Below are 21,115 nucleotides of genomic sequence, written 5' to 3'. Positions count from 1 at the left end.
CTTGGGGTGACTGGAAATTTTAACAATTGATTTTCAGACATATTAGGAAGTAAAAATTAGTAAGGCTTGGTAATTATCAGTATGTGGGGTGAATACAGTAAGGAAGGAGTCAGAAATGACATCTGAGCTTTGCGTTAGACTTGGTGGGTGGCCACTGTGGCACACAGACATAAACTTCCTCTTCTGGTCCTGGTCCGAACACTGCTCTGCAATGCAACTGTGTCATTTCTCTTATGGCTGTGGCTACTTCCCTGTGGCTTTCTCTGACAAGTATAATGTGATGGAGTTTGGATCTGTTTAGAGGATCTTGCTTTCTACTTTTAGTTGTCTTCCAGGAGGGATATGTGATTTCCATGGCAAGGTCTTAAGTGCACTGTAAGCGTTTGCTCTTCTGGGATGTTGTCCTGAGACTGTGGTGAAAAATAAGTTTAGTCTAGTGGGATATGAGAGGTTAGCAGCAGAGTAAATAGTCCAAGCTAATGACGCTGATTATGAACTATGGCTTTAGATTTTCAAATAGCTCAGACAAGTGCATTCAAGAGGGATGGTCAAATTTGTAAAACACTGATTTCGAAGGGTTTTGTTTTCTTTTTATATCTTTGTGGGGGGTGTTTACTTACAAAGCGATTGTCTATTGAAGTTTAGAAGGTAGCATGAAACATTGCTTCTTTGTAACTTGTGGTAATTCTAAGAAATTAAAATGATCTATGATGGGAAGGTAAACAAACCATTAATCTCTAGAGTCTACAAAGTTTAAAAGGATGTTTCCATTGGTCTTAAGTAATTTCTTAGGTACCAGGTGCCTGAATAACAACATTGTATTACAATGTCAGAAATCTACCCTTTGGACAAAGTAACCAAAGCAGAAACAATGTTTGCAAAATTACCCACCCCTTTTCTCCCGGTATGAAAAAGTCTAAGTACTTACAGACCTATGGTATAATCTTTCCAAATCATGAACAAAATACCCCAAGCAGAAGGCATGTAAATATGGATTACAAACCTCCATAAAGGTTTGACAACTAATATAGTTGTTTCATAATTAGCTAAGTAAGTCAAAATTAGCAGATTCAGAATCGATGCATGTTTGTTAATGAAGGAAAACTCCCGTCTGGACCAAAACCACGAAGCTGTCCCTTTAAGATTTGGGAGTGTAGTTTCCACTCCTGTCCCACTACGAGAAACTTCCCTCCTTTCTAAGCATTGCCGACTTTTTGTGCCCACTGCGTTCTTGGCAAACCGACTTTAGCTGCCTGGAGTGAGAAGCCCATGGCCTCTCTATAGAGCCCCGGCTGGAAGTGTCTGCCACGTTTCATTCCGGATGGAAGCGGCCACTGAGGAAGGCCATTCCAAGGCCGGGCCCCTGCGAGGCCGCGGCTCTGACCCTCCTCCGCCATCCTCCGACCGCCCCGAGGCAGCCCCACGGGCGATCCGCACTCACCGCTTGAAACGCCGTCGCCAGCAGCAAGCGCAGCCCTACAGCGGGCCGCAGCCAGCCTCCCTGCGCGGCCGCCATCCCTGCGCTCCCCCGTCAATCTTCAGGCGCCCGAGGACCCCGTGTCCCGGGGACGTCCACTGCGATGCCTGATGCGAGACCTGCCGCCAGAGGCCCCTGCTGCGAGCCTACCCTCCCACACAGGCGGAGAGTAGTCAGGCGGCCACAGCAGCGTCACGGCGATCGCTTATTAAAAACTCGTCAGGTTCTCTTAGAGGTTCGAATCAGGCATTTCCTTAACCCCCTACCCCGGTGCTTCTCATTCACGACCCCGCGTCGGCTGTCCGCGAAGCCCCAGCGCCTCCACTTCTAGCCCCGCCTCCCTCCCCGAACTGACCCAATCAAATGCCGCCTTGCTTGAGTCCCCCCCCCCCGCGCGTCGAGGAACCCAACCGTAAATCGATCCAAAGGGGCGCTAGGCGGCTGCTCTTCGGACCAATGAACGCCGCTGTCGGGGGAAGGATGGGGGTGGAGCCTCTGGTTGCCCGGCAGCGTGCGTCAAGGCGTGCGCGTGGTGGCCGAGGGGGGAGGGGAGGGGGCGGGGCGAGGGCGGCGCAGCCGCAGCCGCAGCGCTCGCTGCTCGAGGGGCGCGCGGCCGAGAGCGGCCGAGGGAGGGAAGGGAGGAAGCGAGGGGAGAGGGCGTGCGGCCGCAGGGTCCCGAAGCCAGGCGGCGGCGGGAGGGCGCCAGGGCCGTCGGGTGGGCTGAGGAGAGGCGTGCGCCGGGCGGCCGGCGCTGGCTCCCGCGTGCGGGCGGGCGGGCGTGCGGGAGACCGAGCGGAGGAGGGGTCGCTGCGGCGCGGCAGTCCGCGCAGCTCCCGGGTCGGGGTCTGCTCCCGGCGCCTCGGTCGCCCGCGGGGCCCCGCTCCCCGCCCCCCGCGGCATGTCTTGATCTCGAGCAGCGGGTTTCATGGGGCTCCTCAGGATTATGATGCCGCCCAAGTTGCAGCTGCTGGCGGTGGTGGCCTTCGCCGTGGCCATGCTCTTCTTGGAGAACCAGATCCAGAAGCTGGAGGAGTCCCGGGCGAAGCTAGGTGAGGCAGCCGAGCGGTGCGCCGGGGCCGGGCCGGGCTGGCGGGTGGGCACTGCCGGCGTTAGCAAGGGGGCGTCCGCGGGGGTCTCGGGAGTCCCGGGAGCGGGGACCCAGGCACGCCAGCGGGGAGGGAAGCTGGAGTGCGAGCTGCACGCGCGGGGTCTCCGGCCATCCGCTGCCCCGTCGGCCTCCGCGGACGCGGGGGACCCAAGCCTGCACGGAGGAGCCGGTGCTGCTGGAGGACACGGGCGCCCATCCTCTCGTCTCTTCCGAGGCGTTCTGGAAAGCTCCAGCTGTGCGCGGCGGTGGGGACTGGGATCCGAATGAGGGGCGCCTGGGCACGGGCTCGTTTGGCGGTGGTGGTCGCGGGGAGGTTCGTCGAGGGCATTGGGCAGAAGTGCAGAGACTCCGGGGTTGATGGGGAGCAAGGGCGGCTCACTGTAGTGAGCGAGTGGCGTGCCGGAGCGGAGGGCAGCACGGGACCCCAGGACTGGCAGCGCAGAGGCTGGCCGTGTGGGACAGCGGAGCGGGCGGAAAGCTCCGACGGCACCGACACGACACGACACGTCCTGGGCACTGAAGTTCTTTCTGAGTAAGGTGATTTGATTGCATGTACAAGAAGGGAGCGTTGAAGGTTCGGAATTACAGTGCTCACCTTGTGAAAGGAATGGAGCTGGGGAAGGCTAACCATATGGGTACCCTGAAGCGTTTCTGTCAGCGCTGGAGTGGGTAAAGATGCTCGAAACACTAAACTGGGGCGTGAGGCTGTGGCGGATAGTCGGTGCTTCCGGATAGTGGAGAGCTTCGGGATGTGGAAGAGCTCTGGAAGAAGGGAGACTTAATGACTGACGCTTTTTAATTTAAGAGTGTTCGTGGCACTTAGAAATCAGCTTCGGGGATGTAATTTGGAAATGGGAAGCGGTTTTTGCGTACACGTTCACCTAGTCAGCTTCTTAAATACGATTTAAAGTTACCCCGAGGAACAGCTAGCTGTAACTGGGGAGTGTGAGTTAATTTTTAAGAAAAGCAGCAGAAAGTAATTTAAATTTTACATACAGTCTCTGTTTCCAAGGTTTGGTAGATTTTACAAAAGCCTTGAACATATTTTAAAGAATGGTGTTATCGAAGAACGTTAAATACATTTGATTGGATACACAGCTAAGTTTGAAAGAGGAGTCAAAGCTTCTAGAGTGAAAAGTGAAGAACTATTGAATGTATTTACAGTAATTTTTAAAAGGTTTTGTATGCTAAAAATACTTTAAATATTGAAGGCTAAACTGTAGACCTTTGCTTTTAATATGGCTTCGTTTCCACAGTATTTACAGTCATAGTCTGGCCTCATTCATGATTCAGTTTTACAGGAAGAAAGTGACTCATCTTGCAATAAGTTTAAAAAGTTAGTTAAAATCAGATTTTGTATTATACTTTTGTATTGTTATTTGGAATTCTCTAGTTATAATTTCTAGGAAGCACTGCAGATTTTCTTCCTTGCCTAACATTTTTTTTTTCCTGTAGTATTTGGAAGATGTACCTATACGCCACCTGAATGATTTTACATGCAAACTTACCTGACGTTGTATAATGCCACAGATAGGATAATACACTTCTTCATGATTTTCATTTGAGAAAAAAAAAAAAAAATCCTCTGCCAGGATTAGTAAGTGTGCATCAAATAATAGCTCTACGGGAAACAGCAAATATGTACCACAATGAGTAATTCTGAGAAATGCCTGCAATTCCAACACTCTAAAAGCTAATGCCAGAGGATGGTAGGTTCAAGACCAGGGTGTGCTGCTACATAGCACTACTATGTTGTTGGTTTTTTTTTTTTTTTTTTCAAGGACAGCTCTCAATTGTAAGAACACCTGAGTAGTTGGAGATGCATACGTGACAAAGAAAATGTGTTCCTTAATGTCTGCTCATTAATGTTCTGATTAGATGTCTTTCTAAGTATTTTTATTTTTAAAAGACACAGGTGTCTTGAGTTGCCCAGGCTGGACCTGAACTCCTGGCCTCTTACTTCCTCACCTTGAAGAGTTACTGTAGATGCACACTCCACTTTGCCTCCTTCCCACTACCTCTCACCCTTTAAAAAAAAAAAAAGTCTTGTTTAAAAGGCAGTACTCAGAGAGACTGCCCATTGTTCTGACTCCTTAGGAAGGAAAGACAAAAGGACGTGGCAGTCACTAGATAACTTTCATCCTGTGATATTCTTGGTTTTCCAAGAACAGCAGAGAGATCAATTTTCCAGATACACAATAATCCTAAAATTATATAATTTGTTCAAGACTGTCTCTTAGTGGCAGAGTCAGAATTGGAGCTCAGGTATGTTTGATTCCTAAATAAGAACTCCTGTAATTACACCAGGCAATTCCAGACTCTCTGGACATTATACTTCAATTGCGCTGTTTGAGTAGCATTTATAAATTGTATTATCAATGCATGTTTTGCTGAGAATGAACATCATTCTGAGAAAACGCAATTTCTGACACAAAGGAATTGGTTTAATGTCTTGCCCCTTGTTTATATCCATGTAATGAACATAATTATATTACTCAATGAAATGGACTGAAATAGCTTGTTTCTGCTATTGAAGAAGAAAATCTTTGGTTGTTTGCTGTAATTGTAAAACTGCAACATTAAAAAGCATTTTTACTTTGGCACAAGAAAGCTAATAAACATTTTGCCCTTAAAAGTAGTTTTTATTGTTTATTTTTGTTGTAGAAGATTCCAAAGGATTGTAATGTCTGTTAATGACTATAATGTGACTTGGTTAAAGTCAACAATATCCTATGATGGGATCTGTAATAAAGCAATAGATATATTAAAAAAATATGGTATAGTCACTGGCCTATTGGGAAATTATCTAAATAAAAATCCCTAAAGCTCTCAATATTATAGTTTTCTACTTTATAGGTTATTTTTTTTTCCTTAAAAAAGATATTCCTACACCTTATTGTTATATGTTATCCCACAGCTTGCTTTTTACTTAATGCTATAAACCTCTTTCCATGTCAGGATGTCTAAATCTGACATATTCTAATGACTATATAATAAATTATGCATATATCCTAAATAACTATGTCAGTAGTAGGTAGTTTTTGTGCCTCCACAACCTCCTCCACTTGTAAGGCTTCTTTTCTTGTTATTACAAGCAGTGTTGGAGCATCTTCACATGCTTCTCTTTACACTCTAATGTCATTTCTTCACTGGGGGGGATGTCTGGGTCAAAGGATACGTGTTACTTGTCAACTTTTACTCCCGGTGGTTATAGTAATCTGTATCACCAGAGACACAAGTGCTAGAAATGCTCAGGGTTACCCTTTGCCACTCTGAGGCTGTGAAAAGATATGCTGTTAACTCACATTTAACTTTCTGTTACAGTCTTACTGGTTTTTACTTGTTAGTTCTTCTTTATTGGGATAATTTGCTACTTTTTCATTATTTGGGTTTTTAAATATTAAGGTAAATATTTTGTTCTTATATCTTCTTTCCTCTAAGTCTGCATTTGTCTCAGTTGTGGTGTATTTTGCTTACACAGAAAGGTTAATTTTACACAGACTTTGTCAATTTAGGCAAGTAGTTTTCATGTTGACTTTACTGAATCAAGATGGTGGGTATTCTCTGTACTTAAGTAGAATAGTTTCTAGTTTTTATTTTTCATTTGCCTTTTAAGCCATTTATTTGTGTGTAAAGATTTATTATAATGTCTTCTGATGAATAACTATGTATGGCAAATATAGTAAATAATTTGTTTTCCCATGTAAATCCTGCTATTCATATGCTATTCATATTTTGTGTTCTCTTAGCCCAGTTGGTTTTATACTCCAGTCTTTTTCACTTGAAATTCATTAGACTTCGAGAACATATTCATACATATACATACATCAAGATGTCTGAATTTAGTAAACTGCCTATGTAGCTCTATCAGATTTACAAAGGATGATAGAGTTCCCTGAACTGGTTAAAAATAAAATCACAAATATTTGATACAGTTTGAGCAACCTTAGTCAGAACTTCTGAAAACCATGTGCTTCCGGATCAAACTCTTGAGACCTGTTATGCTACAGCCAATAACACTTTACACAGTGTGGGTTACTGTCTGGCCCAGCCGACTAGTCTAGTTCATACCTGAAAAGGGGAGTGTGGATTGAGCAAGAAACAGACTAAAGACAAGACAGATTCAGGAGGCCATCCACGAGTACTGTGATCCACTTCAAGCTTATTGCTCAAACTTCCTATGTACTACAATTGAAAAGGGAGAAAGCAAAAGACTTCCTTACGAAGGAACAAACAGCCTCAATTACCCCTTTAATTACTCAAAACACCAAGTAGCTTCACCTTGAACTAAGTATTCTGTTGTGCAGGCAAGACATCCTGTTGTTTCACCTTAATAAAGCAGGAGTAGGTTTAAACTATCTGACCTTAAGTCAAGATGGAATGGAGTCAATTCTATGGGTTCTCACAGGTTACTTTCCAAATGCAGGCACACTGGACACTGAAGCTCAGCTTCAGGTTGACGTAAGGCACATAAGAAACTACTGAATTTTCTGTTGAGACTTGGGTTCTACCTCTAAGACACTTCTGTAAACATTCCCAAGTCTGAGAGTAGCCTGACATATAAAAAAAACAATCACTTCTTTCTTGGTAGACTCATTTATTTCTGCTGTACTGAGACAGGCAAGCCAAGTGTAGAATCTTGTATATGCAAGAACACTCAGCATTATTTATTGCCGGGGAAATACAAAATGAGACATTATTCTACATAACTTAGAGTGGCTGTTACCGGAAAGTTGGAAGACAACAAGTGTTGGACAAATGTGGAGAAAGGGAAACCCTTTACACTGGTGATAGGAATGTAAATTAATATAGCCAGCATGGAAAATGGGATAGAGGTTCATCAAAAACTAAAATGAGAATTGCCTCATAATCCAGCAGTTCCATTACTGGCTCTAGGTTCCTAGAAAATGAAATCAGTATGTCAAAAAGATTTCTGCACCATCCTGTCTATTATAGAATTATTTACAACAGCCAAAGGATTCAGTCAACCTTGTGACCATGGATGGAGGAATAAAAATAATTTGTCACACGTGCTATGATTGTGTGCTAATTAGCTGTGAGAAGAACCTAGAAGAAATTATGTTAAGTGGGATAAGCCAAGCACAGGAAGCAAACACTGTGTTATCACTTATGTGTGGAATCTAAGAAACTTGGACTTTAAAAAGGCAGAGAGTAGATTGGTAGTTACCAGGGACTGGAATTTGAGGGGTAAGAGATGGGGATATATTTAAAGAACACAAATGTTTACATCAATTGGAAGAAGTTTAGATTTCTATTTACAGTGTGGTAACTAGATCCATTGCTTTTTCTGTTGCTGTGAGGAAAGCAATTTAAGGGAGAAGTTTTGTGTTGGCTCACAGTCTGAGGTACAGTCAGTCGTGGCGGGGAAGCCATGGCTACAGGAGCTGGAGGCAGCTGGCCACAAGGATCCACAGCCAGGAAACAGTCATGGATGCTGGTGCTCAGCTTGCTGTCTCCTTTTTATTCTGTCCAGAATTCCTCAAAGAATAATAGTATTCACAGTTATGAACCTGATCCAGATAATGCCTTACAGGCAGCTCAGAAACTAACATAATCTAGATAATCCTTCACAGGTAGAGACTGATCTAACCCAATGATCTAACCCAGACATGCCTGGAGGCTTGTCTCCAAGGTGGTCCTCAGTCCTTTCAAGCTAACTATTAACTGTTCAGTAACTGTAGTGATGGCAGTGTGTTCTTATAAACCAAGTATGTCATAATAGAAAACAAGTTTGGGAAGTATGGCGCGTGGTTTGTTAACTTGATTTAGCCATCAAACAGTGCATACATATTTCTAGAGCAACATGCTTTACACAATAAATATATAGTGGCGTTTGTTAATGAAAAAGATACGTAAAGCCTAGTATGTTAGTGCATATCTGTAGTCCCATTTACTTTGGATGCTGACACTGGAGATTGCTTATGATGAGCTTAAGGCCAGTGTGTGTAATACAGTGAAACTCTGTCTCAAAATATAGCAATGAGAGTCTATTTTCAAAGGAAATAAAATGATACACTGTCTTGGTGTTCCAAGTGAGTGTGAAAAGTTGATTCTGTTGTTGTAGGCTGATGTGTGCTGTACATGTCTGGTTTGGTACTATTTCAGGCCTCTGTGTCTCGTGTTTTTCTTTCTGCTTAATTTGTCCTGCCAGAGTCTGAATTTGAGGTACTATGGTGAGGTTTGAAGATGTCTGAGGACCATGTCTTGGTAGTCAGCCCCTTTGGGGATGAGATAACTTACTTCATCTGTGTTACTATCCTTTGCTCTGAGACAAGTGTATGTGTTGGAGACTCAGTTCCTAAAGCAACATCATGGGAGGTGGTCTCCTCCTGCCACTTCCCCACCATGCTGGCTCCTGGGTTTTGAACTTTCTAGGCTTTACACCTTTGTGGAAGTAAGTTTCCCTTTATTTACTGTGGACGGAAGTTTCTGTCCCTTCCAGTTCTGCCGTTCAGTCCAAAAATAAACACACAGAGGCTCAGACTCCTTATTGGCTAGCTCGCTCTTAATTATTAACCTATTTCTATTCACCTGTGTATTTCCACATGCCATTGGCTTATCGGAGAATGCACAGGACTCTTGCTTTCTCTAGCTACTTGGCATCTTTCCCAGGACTCACTCTGTACGTTCCTCTTCCCAGCCTTTTTCTAGTCTGGTTGCCCTACCTTAATTTCCTGCCTGGCTACCTCCTGCCTGTCTATTGGCCAAACCAGCTTTATCATCAACCAATAAGAGAAACATATTCACAGCACACAGAAGGACATCCCCCATCAGCAACATAAAATGGCCTAAGCCAGATGCCTACTCTGTGTGATGTTAATGTAGGTGCTTTTCTTTTGACAGGTGCCAGGATGACGTGGTTCCCTGTCTTGTTAATGGATGCCAGAGAGTGATGGTGGGATGTCTTTGTCATTTGCTTCTCAACAATTTTTTTTTCTTTTCATATCCCTGAGCATGTGGTGTATGCCTGTGTATATTCATATTTGCATTATATGGGTGTACAGGTAGGTTCTGTGCATGTTCATGTGGGTGTCCAGGGTTAATGTCAAGACTCTTCGATTGTCCTGTCTACTGGTTTTTTGGAGGCAGGTCCTCTTAGTTTTAGAGCTCACAGATCCTGCTAGTTTCACCAGCTTGAACTAAGGCTACCCCATCACCTTTGAAGGCTGGGATTTTAGGTGGGTCACAATGTCTACCCAGGATTTCCATGAATTCTGGTGATTTGAACTCTAGTCTTCTTGCTTGAATATCTCCCTGTGCCTTCATCTTAGTTTTAGAGACAGGGTATATAGCAGTCAGGGTTTCTATAGAGAAACAGAACTGATAGAATATGTGTGTGCATTTGTATGTGTATTATATGTAATCATGTATATGTATATGTAACACATGTATATGTATGTTTTGAAGGGGCTTTATTAGAGTGGCTTACAGGCTGTGGTCTGCCTAATCCAACAATGTCTGTCTCCTTATGGAAAGGGCAAGAATCCAAAAAGTTGTTCAGGTCATTTGGCTGGATGTCTCAGCTGGTCTTCAGAATATGTTGGAATCCTATAAAAGGAGATTCTGATCCCAGCGAAGGAATGTCCCAGCAGCAGGATAAATGAACTTGCCAGTAGAGTGAAGGCAAGCAGGTATGTTGGCTGCCAAAAGAAGGTGTGGCCCAGGTTGAGGGTTGGTCTTCCTACCACAAATGATCCAGTCAGGAAAAGCTCAGTTGTTCCCAGCTGCTTTGGTTTTAGTTGATTCCAGATGCAGTCAGGTTGACAACCAGTATCACACATCACAGGTTGTCTCACTGAACTTGTAGGTTTGTGCTTCTGCTGGACTGTCTAACCACTGAGCCTAGGAGATCTGCCTGTCTTCCCAGCACTGGGCTCCAGCGCCGGGTGGCGGTACTTTATGTGGGTACTGGGATTCACACTCAGGTGTTCATGCTTTCTCAGTAAGCACTGTTGAGACAACTCCATTACTAAAGATTTCTTTTAGTCAGCATGGAGTTGAATCTCACATCTAACTTTACAATCTCTGTCTGTAAATGGAATGTTCAAAGCGTTTACTTTTTGTGTAGTTTGATGTCATTAGCTGTCAGTCTCTGGGCTACCTTTGATTTCTTTGTTCCATCTGTTCTTTGACTTCCTCTGTTTTGGGCTGAAAACAGGTCTCTTATTTTCTTTCCCAAGTTGCAAGGGCCACTAGCAGTGCTTTGTGCATGTAAATGTGGTTTCTTTATGAATTATGGTATAATACGTACCATAAATTTTGTTACCATTGTTGTACATCTGCAGTACATTATTATTTTTGTGTTAAGTAGCCAATTATCTCTTAAGGAAATGCAAACGTTCTTTAAGCCTTTTATGTTTTCCTTGTGTGTTTTATTGTCTCAGTGTTCCTGACTCCTTTGTGTTCATGCAGATTTTCATTTTTCTCTCATTCTGTAAGACTTTTATGTCATTACTTACACTGAGAAAATCTGGTGTGAATTCTTTTCGTTTTTGTATGTCTATAAAAGCATTTATTTGCCTTGATGTTTGAAAAATATTTTTGCTGAATGTGGAAGTCAACATTAATATTTTTTGTCAGAGCTTTGAAGATTTTTGGCGCCGTGATTCCTGCTATGATTTGTGTCTTTGTTCCACTATATGTGATATATCTCTTTCTCTTGTTGGCTTTTATGGTTTTTCAGTAGATCTTAAATGATTTGATTTTAATGACCCTTGCTGTTGCTTCTTGTGGGTCAGGTATGAAATGTTCTCTCAGAGCCCATTTGTGTTGAGAGGGCTTGGTACCCAGGGCTGGTTTAGGGGTACAGCTTCTAGGGAGTGATTAGATGACGAGTTCATTGGGTAATCCATTGATGGTTTCAGATTTGACGGAGGTATTGGGAGGTGGTGAGGACGTGGACCTCAAGCTCATTGGAGTGAGTGGACGGGGTGAGGGTGGGGTTAGTGTGTGTCTCCAAGTGTTGACTGTGTTCCTAGGAGGCCACTATGCTGTCCACAGCATTGTACTGTGGTTCCTACACCTTAATGCTCTTCCTCACACACGCCAGAAGGAATGGAGCCAGCTGATTGTGGGTTTAAACCTCGGAACCCCTGAGCCAAGATAAAGATAGTGCTTTCTTCTTTGAGTTTGTTTCTCTGATACATTTTCACAGTCATGCAAAGTTGACTGAAACCCTTGGGGGCTTCTGAACTTTTTTGGACCTAGGTATTTATAGTTATTATTATGTATGAACATTTGGGCTATTTTTCTTCAAATTGTTTTTCTGTGTTATTTCCCGTCCTTCAGAAGCTCATATATTGGGCTGCATGGACTTGTCAGTGCCCTGTGGTGTCTGTTCATTTCCCCAGACTTGTTCTTTTAAATACTTTTTAACATTGTCTATAGTTCAGTAATTCGTATTTCTGTACTGTATAATGTCTCTAACTCTAGTTAGCATGTGCATGCGCGTGCGTGTACACACACACACACACACACACACACACACACACACACACACCTCCCTACCACCAATTATAGAAGTTCAGTTTGGATGTTCAGTAAGTTATCTGCTGTTAAGATGTGCTTGCTTTCCTATAGTTTCTTGGAAAATGGAACTTTGTTATAATTCTTTTGCTTATTAAATCGTTATCCCTGTCATTTCTGAGTTACTTTTATTGGTTTACATTTCTGTTTATTATGGCCAAGACTTTCTTACCTCTGTACAAATTAGGCAGATGATTTTTAATTGGGAGCCAGGTGTTGTGAATTGTATTCTGTTACATATTGTATACTTCCATATTTTTATAAATATTCTTAAGATGCATTTGGGACATGTTGGAGTTACCTAGGAACAGTTGGATCCTTTTGAGTTGCTTTGGTGTTGTTGAGGGGATTACTGTAGCCTTTACTCCACAGCTGGGTCTGCTTTGCAGCAGAGGCAGGATCCTTGTTACTTCCTTTGGAGTTCTCTCTGGTGTCCCTCGATTTACAAGTTCCCAGTGTAGCTGTGGGAACCGTGACTGAGTTTACACCTGTGCCTTGAATGCTCACAGCCCTACCATTGGCCTTCTGCCCTCCTGCAGCTGTGTTTGCGACTTCACACTAACTGGCCTGCTTTCCCGAATTCCCCTCCTCCCTTCCCCTCCTCTTTTTCCGTTTGTTTCTTCTTTAACCTGAAAATTCATTTTAACAGGAGTGATTTTCCCGAAAGCATTTCATGCTTTTACGTAGATGGCAGAACAAAGAGGTCTTTCCTTGTGTGCCCGTAGAAGAAATGGGTGGGGTCACTGGGCTCTGGGAAGGTGGAAGACTGGGATGTGAGGTCGCCTTTGGTTCAGAGGTCAGACTGTGCTTGTGACCCAGCACTGTAGGCAAGGTGCTGTGGATGTGGTAAGCGGGGTCTTTGAACATGGCGTTTGGTAATAGGGACACTCAGAGCTACTTTCTAGCAGACTCAACAGGAGAGCTTCAGGACCAAAAGGTCAAAGGCAGGCACCCCCTCCTCTCCCTTCTGTGTCCTTGGGTGACTTCTAAAGCGCTGCAGCCCCGCCCTGCCTGGTGCCACAGACCAGTGGGCTAGTTCCTCCGGACTCCTGTTGGGCTCCTTAATTAAACTGCCTGAGTGTGATTCTCCCTCCTGCACTATGGCATGGGAACGCTTTTCAGGCTTCTCATGGAATCTGCCTCATTTCCTTTTTCTGACATCTCACCGTCCTGCACTGATTTCCTGTTTAATATCTAATGTCTGGAAACTGTCTTCGTGTACATTACTTAGTCACTGTTTTACCCTGTTACTCTGTCTTGGTGGGGGGAGAGAGCCGGACACATCTTGGTGCATTTCCAGGTTGTCTTAGGGTAAAATAGTAAGGCAGGACAGTAAAGTGCTGCACTTTACAACCAAAGCCAAGACTCTAAATCCGAGGAAAGAGCCATGCTTCCGACCTCTCTGTTTCTTCATGATCTAAGCCTGGTGCTGAGGTCAAGCCCATTGTAAGCTGCTAACTCAATGGCAGAGGCAAGACTTACTCATAGCCCAGCTTCACCTCCCGTGAGACTATCAACTGAAGACTAGCTAATTCATCTCAGTGCGATCACTTTTAGTCTGTCTCAAGAACCAGCTCATGTGGAATCCAAGATGTAGGCTTTCAGACTAGCTAGTGAAGCACTGGTGTCAGGAAGAGGCTTTTCCTGTGAGAGTGGCCCTTGGGCTAATTTGTATTCTTACGGGATATGGGTGGATGAGTAGTTTTCGTCAGAGATTTCTTTTCTGTGTTTCTTAGGTAAATAATAGAGCAGGAAAGCATAGGGGATGGTGGTGCTAACTGTAGCCAATGTATATACTATATAATGGTAATTATGGCAAATATAGTGCATATACTGAAAATGCACATAGGTCACCTTAAGGGAAAGATTATTATAGTTCTCAGATGCTCAACTTTGTGACATGATTATAGCCAAAGATAGTTAGATTGAATCAAACATGTGATTCTGATACATTGTTAAGGACAGTGCTTTTTAACTGGTACTGTTGGATCCTTGTTGGAAGGTGGGGCTAGAAGCTTCAAATTAACATGTATGCATGTATGTATGTATGTAGCAGTTTTAAGACTGACTTTCTGGGAAATTGAAGTACTTTTCCTAAATCCCAATGCAGTTTAGAATGGATCTCTCAGCGTTATCGTCTTTTCCCCTGAATTTGTGACGTAGCTAGAAATAATCACTCACATGACTTCAGAGACTTATCAGATGTCTGTTGGGAAAGGGCACTTCTGTTGAAAACACTCTATGGCTTGTTCTTGTGCCTGTGGGATTGCAGTTCAGTTCATATGCAGTTTCAAACTAACTTGGAACATGCATTTCTAAGTATAAATTCAGAATATACTCTGGTATGTATTTTCAGTGCTTCGAAGGAGAACACCGTGAGAAATGATCATTCAAGTATTTTTGTGCTAAACAGATTAATAGGTTTTGGCATTAGAATCTCCATGACTGGTTTTTACACCATGAGCTCTGTGATAAGTACTCTTTTGTGGTTGTGTTTTCAAAACAGTGCATGGTGCAGTGTGCCTTTTAGTTAATAGTAACCTTAAGCTTTTTTTTTTTTTTTTTTTTTTTTTTAACTAAGTTTACTGTAATCCCAACCAAAAGTCTTACTGCATTAATGAGTTTCATTCAGTATTCACTAAAACCTAAATTTTACTCTTTTCATTCTTAGTTTCTCTGTTGTTCCTTCCAGTTCTAAGGTATGATGCAGAAAACATTTATGTCTTAAATATTCAGTGATGAGAAATATTGGCATGAGTTTTGGAGTATTGGAGTAAAATTGAATTATTGGCATAAAATATAAACCGTAGAGCCTAGTGAGACAGGATGGCTATAATTAATCCATGTATTAGGAAGGTGAGCCAAGAGGACAGTGAGTTCAGACCTGAGTTACATGGCAACACCCGGCCTGGAAAAATAAAGGAGTGTGGGGAAAACCCTTCCACAGTGTTCTATGTAATTTACTGTTTTATCTGTGTGGGCAGTAGATTGTTGATCACATGATCCATTGTGGATATTCTGTGTTCAGATGCTAAGAAGCAGCCTCTGGGTGCCAGCATTTTAAGTTGCAGCACAGTTTTAATGCTTTTTAATGAAACATGCTCAGGTCTTTCATAAAATGCTGGATGTTCTTGGTGTACTCTGTATCCTTGGCAGAACACCAAGTTAGGCTAATCGTTTCTTCTATAGAAGAGCTAATTAGGAAGACTGACTTGACATGATCTTAGGTGTATTTTAATAGCTTCTTCATTTTATTAAATTGGCTCGAATAAAATCCACTCACCATTGCACTCAAGGACATAAATTCTTACGCTCATGTTTTGAAGGTTGAAACAGATAGAAAAAGCAAATAGTCTTGTGTGTGATATTTCAGTGGCCTGGAATAGGTTTCATAGCATGGAAAATTAGAGGTGTGTGTGACCTTTGCTGCTAATGCTGGCACTTGGTATTGAGGATGTCTGTCAGGTTTAGTGATCAGCCTGTCCAGGGTGACCGGTAGGCTGCATGGTATGGTATGCTTTTTCTTTGGTCCACACTTGGACATGTGATTAATGCTGTGACTGTTTATTATCTGGTCTTCCTCGTGACTGCTGTGACTTCCCCTTACTGTCTTTCTCCTTGTCGTGTTTCTTCATTCTTTGGCACCACCTGCCTCGTTCTTCTCAGATGGTTCCCGCTTTCCCTACTGTGACATCTGAAGTTTTATCTGTAACACAGTAATAGAGAGTTGGTCACTATCTTGTACCAGGCATGTACTGTATTTCTCATTTAATATACATAAGCATTACTCTTTGCGGTTGCCTTGAAGATAAATGATCTTCAGATTAGATAGTGATTGTGAAAACATAAAAACAATATAGCTGTAAGTCATTATTAATATGTTACTGTGCTGGCACAATGTGTGAAGGCAACTGTTGTCAGGTCTAAGGACCTGAGGATCTAGGTGCGATCCTGGAGCCCACATGGTAGGGAGAAGGAGAGAGCTGACTCCCTCAGCTGTGTGTTTGGAGGGGCACATGCTCTCTTCCATACAAACACACAAACAGATGAGTGTACTCGTGATAACATATCAGTACTTTGTCTTTGCTGCTGTCTCCTTGGGTTATTGTACAATAACGCTATATATATATATATATATATATATATATATATATATAGTTTCTTGCTAGTGTAAACTCTGCCAGTGCCCCACCCATAGGGGCCATGTAGTTATCCAAGTGTTCAGATAAAGTGATGATGCTGCATGAGTGCCTGATGTGACATTCATTAGCTGTTTCTTTTCTAAGGCAGAAGTAATAGTCACTGGTAATTCATATCATTTGTTCCTAATGATAGTAATATATTTTCACATATATTATCGAAAAACCTTTAAAAAATATTACTGAATTCTCATTATTGTTTCCTACTAATCCTTGCCAGCTTCACAGTTCCAGGATAAATTAGAAATTACGCTGTGACAAGGAAATTGTTAGGTATATGTGTGTGTGTAAAATATATGATTCCTTGGCATTTTTTATTTTACAGCGTTAATGATAGTTAAAGTAGTTAAAGAAGAAAGAAACCCAAGCTGGCCCCTCCTTTGGAAAGGTCCGGTTTGCTGTGGATTCCCCTGGTGATTCACTGTTGCCATCTCATGGAAAGTCTGTTTTAGATGTGTTCTGTGCCTTAGAAAGTTCAACTTCTCACACAAATGCAGAATGACATAGGTTGTACTTTCATTATGTTCATGGCCAAAATCATGAAAGTACTTGCAGAACAAAGAAAATTCTTAAACTTACAGTTTTAAAAGTTAACAATTCAAGGGGAAGACCCTTATAAGCCCTCCGGCCCCTAGCTGAGGGACTGTTGATGGTTGATGGCTTCTAGGGGAGGCAGCCAGCTTTTTTATGGGTGTGGCCTCTGGTTGGTCAACAATGAGGTAGTAAATGGCCTCACACTTAATAAACTATTAAGGCAGGTGAACAGTCATTTGCCAGCTTAAAGTCAGAACATTTGGGAGATAGTTGGGCATGTGTCAGCTTTATCTGGGTGGGAGGTTGGGGTTGGAAGATTGATTCTAAGAGTGCATGGCTAGCTAGGGAACATTGTATGTATGACCCCATCTCCTGTAAAGGGAGAGGGAGATTGGGAAGGGTAGAATGCTAGCGATTGTGAGGGATAAACTGTGGTCGGCTCTTTAATTTTGCTGCTACCTTTTCAGTCTTAATAGTGTGATTCCAGTACAGGTCACCCTTAATGAAGACTCAGGATATGGCAGCAGGACATGGTTTCATGAGTAGAATGTTGTTTGATTTGATTCGTTTTATGTTTGTTACCTTGTAAGATTTTCCTAGTTAGTTGTGGAAACTCTTTGGAAGAGATGGTTGGTTTATTCCATGTATTTGAAATTTAGCTGTATTTCAAGACTTTTTGGTGGTACTGGGAGTAAATCCACTGAGCGGTATGTACATGCCAGCCCTAAAAGAAGAAAAAGATTTTATTTCTTAGTGACTTTACTAATCTAGAATTGAGGATGGCAGGATATAAAAACAACATGAACCTTTTTCATTTCAACTATCCCTCTTTTGTTTGTCTTCTTACTTATTTTAGACTTCCTTATTTTGTGTGTATGAGAGTTTTGTCTGCATGTAAGAATGTGCGTCACGGGCATGTCTGGTGCCCTTAGAGGTCAGAAGAGGGTGTGTGACCCCATGGTGGAACTGGAGTTATGGATGGTTTAAGCTAGGTGCTGCTTGGAGCCCAACCCTGACCCTCTGCAAGAGCACAAGCGTTTTTCACCACTGAGCTCTATTTCTAGTCCCTCCTCCCCTGTGCTATGAGATCTAGTACCTTCTTTAATGCAGTCCTAATTAGTCTTATTAAATAAAAATCTGGAGTCAGGTATTAGGGGGAGAAAGCTGAAAGACCAGAGAAGGTGGGTAGCCAGCAATTGGTGTTCTATTGTTGTTGTTTTGTTTTTCGAGACAGGGTTTCTCTGTGTAGATTTGGAGCCTGTCCTGGAACTCGCTCTGTAGACCAGGCTGGTCTGGAACTCACAGAGATCTGCCTGCCTCTGTCTCCCGAGTGCTGGGATTAAAGACGTGTACCACCATACCCAGCTGCAATTGGTATTCTTACCTCTCCAAATGCTCAGACTAATGGGTAAGATCCTGTCTCGGACTGCCCTGAACTCCTGTCTCCTCCTGCTGCATATTATTCCTCTCTCCATCCAACCACATCACTTCTGTCTCCACCTCCCTAGTGCTGGAATTAAAGGCGTGTGGTCCCAAGTGCTGGCTGGGATCACCTTTGTGTGAGCTCAGTTTCTCTTTTAGACTGATTCAATCTGTGTAGCCCAACTCAAAGATATCCATCTGCCTGTCTCCTGAGTGCTGGGATTAAAGGTGTGTGCCACCATTGCCTGACTTCTATAGCTGACTAGTGGCTTAGCTCTCCACTCAGATCTCCAGGCATGCTTTATTTGTTGTAGCATAAACAAAAATATCACCACACCTTCTGTTGGAAATTGGGTCTTAATTTTCATTTCTGTTTGAAAATTTAAGCATCTGTTAGTTTGGGCTTTGGGCAACTATCTTCTCTAGAGCAAAGAGCTCCTATACTTTTCCAAGTAGATATTTTTAAGTCTATGCATATAGCAGGAGTAGAGGCTTACTTTCTTTCCTGTTCTATTTAAAACGTCATAGGAAACTATTCTTCCCTGATCCCATATACTGAATCATCACTGTAGTTTGAAAACTTTTCATCTTCCTGCTTAACCATGTGTGTATGATTTTGTGTTCTTACATGAATTAACAATCTCTCAAATGCCAAAAAAGTGAGTGTTTGTTCCCTATTCTATTCAGCTAGGTGATTGTGGTAGTGCTGGTGTTGGTAGGCGTGCAAGAGGCAGAGCTGAAGACTGCTTCCAGACTTTATGAGATCAGAGTGTGACAGCATATCGAATAATACTTTTCAAAAGTCACTAAACAGTTAGTGGGGAAAACAATATTTTTGTCTCCATAAAGAATATTCTCTGAAATGATGGGAACACGGAGTAAGACTAGGTTAGTTTCTCATAAATGAAGTTGTGTGTAATGTGAGGCACGGCTTTGTTGCTGTTGTTATTGCTTTTGTTTTCTGAGACAGGGTTTCTCTGTAATGACCCTAGCTATCCTGGAACTTGCTTTGTAGACCAGTCTGTCTCAAACCCACAGATATCTGTCTACACAGCACGTTTTAAGAGTTTCCTTTTTCTTTTTCTTTGACTAAGTGATGCTGTCCGCTCTTTAATGCTGTGTACATCAGACTGTAGCAGAGGCAACCCAAGTGGTCTTCTGTGTTCCCGCACAGCAGCTCCCGGCATCAGAACAGGTGCAGCTTATCTTCCACTGTCATGTGTGGCTCGCCCATCAGCTCACTACTTACCAGTGGTCCACAACCTTCCAAACGCCGCAAACCTTTCTTACAGTTCCTCATGCTGTGTGACCCCGGCCATAAAGTTATGGCACTGATACTTCATGATTGTAATTTTGCCACTTTTATGAATTGTAATGCAAATATCTGATACCAGACACTATGAAAGGGTCCCCAAAAGGGGTTGCAGCCCACAGTTAAGAATCACTGACTTAGATGGCGTTGAGTATAGTTTGGAAAGATCAGCCACTTGCTCATCAGGAATAAGCGAGGGATGACGCTGTAATGCTGAATGAAGACTGAGTCATTGCTAGTGCAGAATCCACCCGTATACAATAATCCGTGTCATGATTATTGAGTGCCTTTTGACAAAGAGTTTAAGACTATGTTATTGCTTAGAAAAATCATGATATATAAGTAATCTTTTAGAGTACATTTGGCTTCTTATTTAGATTAAAACAACAGTGCATTGCTTCTTGATTTATTTTTAATTTTAGGAACATCTTTAAATAGTTCATAACTTATTTATGTAGCTGTGATTACTAAGGGAACTATGGATTAAATTGACTTTTCTAAGATATAGTTTTAAAATATTTAAAACACACGTTGGCTGGATTCATACTAAAAGTTAAAAGGAGATTTTTTTTTAATATAATGATGGCTGTTGGTTTTTAAGTAGCTCAGGTCATCCATAGTATACTATATACAATTTTCATATATTTACTTATTTGAGACAGTCTCACTATGTAGCCCTGGTTGGCCTGGAACTGTCTTAACTAAGAGATCCTCCTGAAGATGTGTGCTAGTGCACCCAGCAACAATTTCCATTGGCTGATAGTGTGCACACTCACAGTAGCAGCTGAAACCTTGCCTGGTGTGTGTTCCTTATGCACAGCCATGGCCTATGACGGTGGAAAAGGAATGTTCATTTTAGGTCATGGCCGCAGATTAAACTCCTTAGTCTGTGGCTCTTTATTCTGGGCCTGGCCCGTGGGTGATAATGGAGGGGATAGATAGAACATTCAGAGGGGTGATCCCAGTGACCCAATTCTTCCTGCTAGGTCCCACTTCCAAGGGTTCCAGGTCAGCCTGTGAGCCTGTGGAGGATGGTTCTATTTAGACCTAGCACCTGGTTGGGAAAGGTTTCTGAGTAAAACAATGCCAGAATGCTACAGAACTTTCATTTTAGGGTACGGTGATCATGATCCATACTGATTTATGGTTTGTGAAATTATGATGTCTGATTTAATAAATTGTGTCACCTGCCTGTCTTCTTCCTATAGTAGTGTTAGAGGTAGGAGGTAAGCAGGAGAGCCACTAAAACACGTGCACTGCCTGACATGGGGAGCTCTTTCCAAGGCAGGCTCTTCAAGCAAGGAGGCGGAAGAATGTCTGGATGTTAGTATGATGAGCCCACCCTCCACAAGGGTGTCTGATCATAGTTCTGATCAGGGAAGGAACATACTTATGATGTACTCCTAAAACAACAGGACAAAGAATAACTATTATTAGTGCCATGGTCTTGTACCACTGTAAGTCCTTCTCTGTTGACCCTCCATCTTGTCTCTCCCATTACCCTCCTGTCTTTTCAG

General features: G+C 42.7%; 2 protein-coding genes across 4 annotated transcripts in view; one reads left to right on the top strand and one right to left on the bottom strand.

The window, feature by feature from the left end:
• Positions 1–1,606, bottom strand: part of Selenof (selenoprotein F) — a 29,259-nt gene extending 27,653 nt beyond the window's left edge. For both annotated transcript variants that reach the window (XM_051194708.1, XM_051194706.1), the window contains exon 1: positions 1,442–1,606. In XM_051194708.1, coding sequence (XP_051050665.1) covers positions 1,442–1,516 — 75 coding nt within the window. In that variant the 5' untranslated portion in view covers positions 1,517–1,606. The remainder of the gene's footprint in view (positions 1–1,441) is intronic.
• Positions 1,607–2,271: 665 nt separating this feature from the next.
• Hs2st1 (heparan sulfate 2-O-sulfotransferase 1) overlaps positions 2,272–21,115 on the top strand; it is a 132,886-nt gene continuing 114,042 nt past the window's right edge. For both annotated transcript variants that reach the window (XM_051194704.1, XM_051194705.1), the window contains exon 1: positions 2,272–2,526. In XM_051194704.1, coding sequence (XP_051050661.1) covers positions 2,403–2,526 — 124 coding nt within the window. In that variant the 5' untranslated portion in view covers positions 2,272–2,402. The remainder of the gene's footprint in view (positions 2,527–21,115) is intronic.

This window comes from Phodopus roborovskii, unplaced genomic scaffold, assembly GCF_943737965.1.
Source record: "Phodopus roborovskii unplaced genomic scaffold, PHOROB, whole genome shotgun sequence".
Taxonomy (NCBI): domain Eukaryota; kingdom Metazoa; phylum Chordata; class Mammalia; order Rodentia; family Cricetidae; genus Phodopus; species Phodopus roborovskii.
Note: the sequence above shows the minus strand (reverse complement) of the source record. Positions and strands in the feature narration are given on the sequence as shown.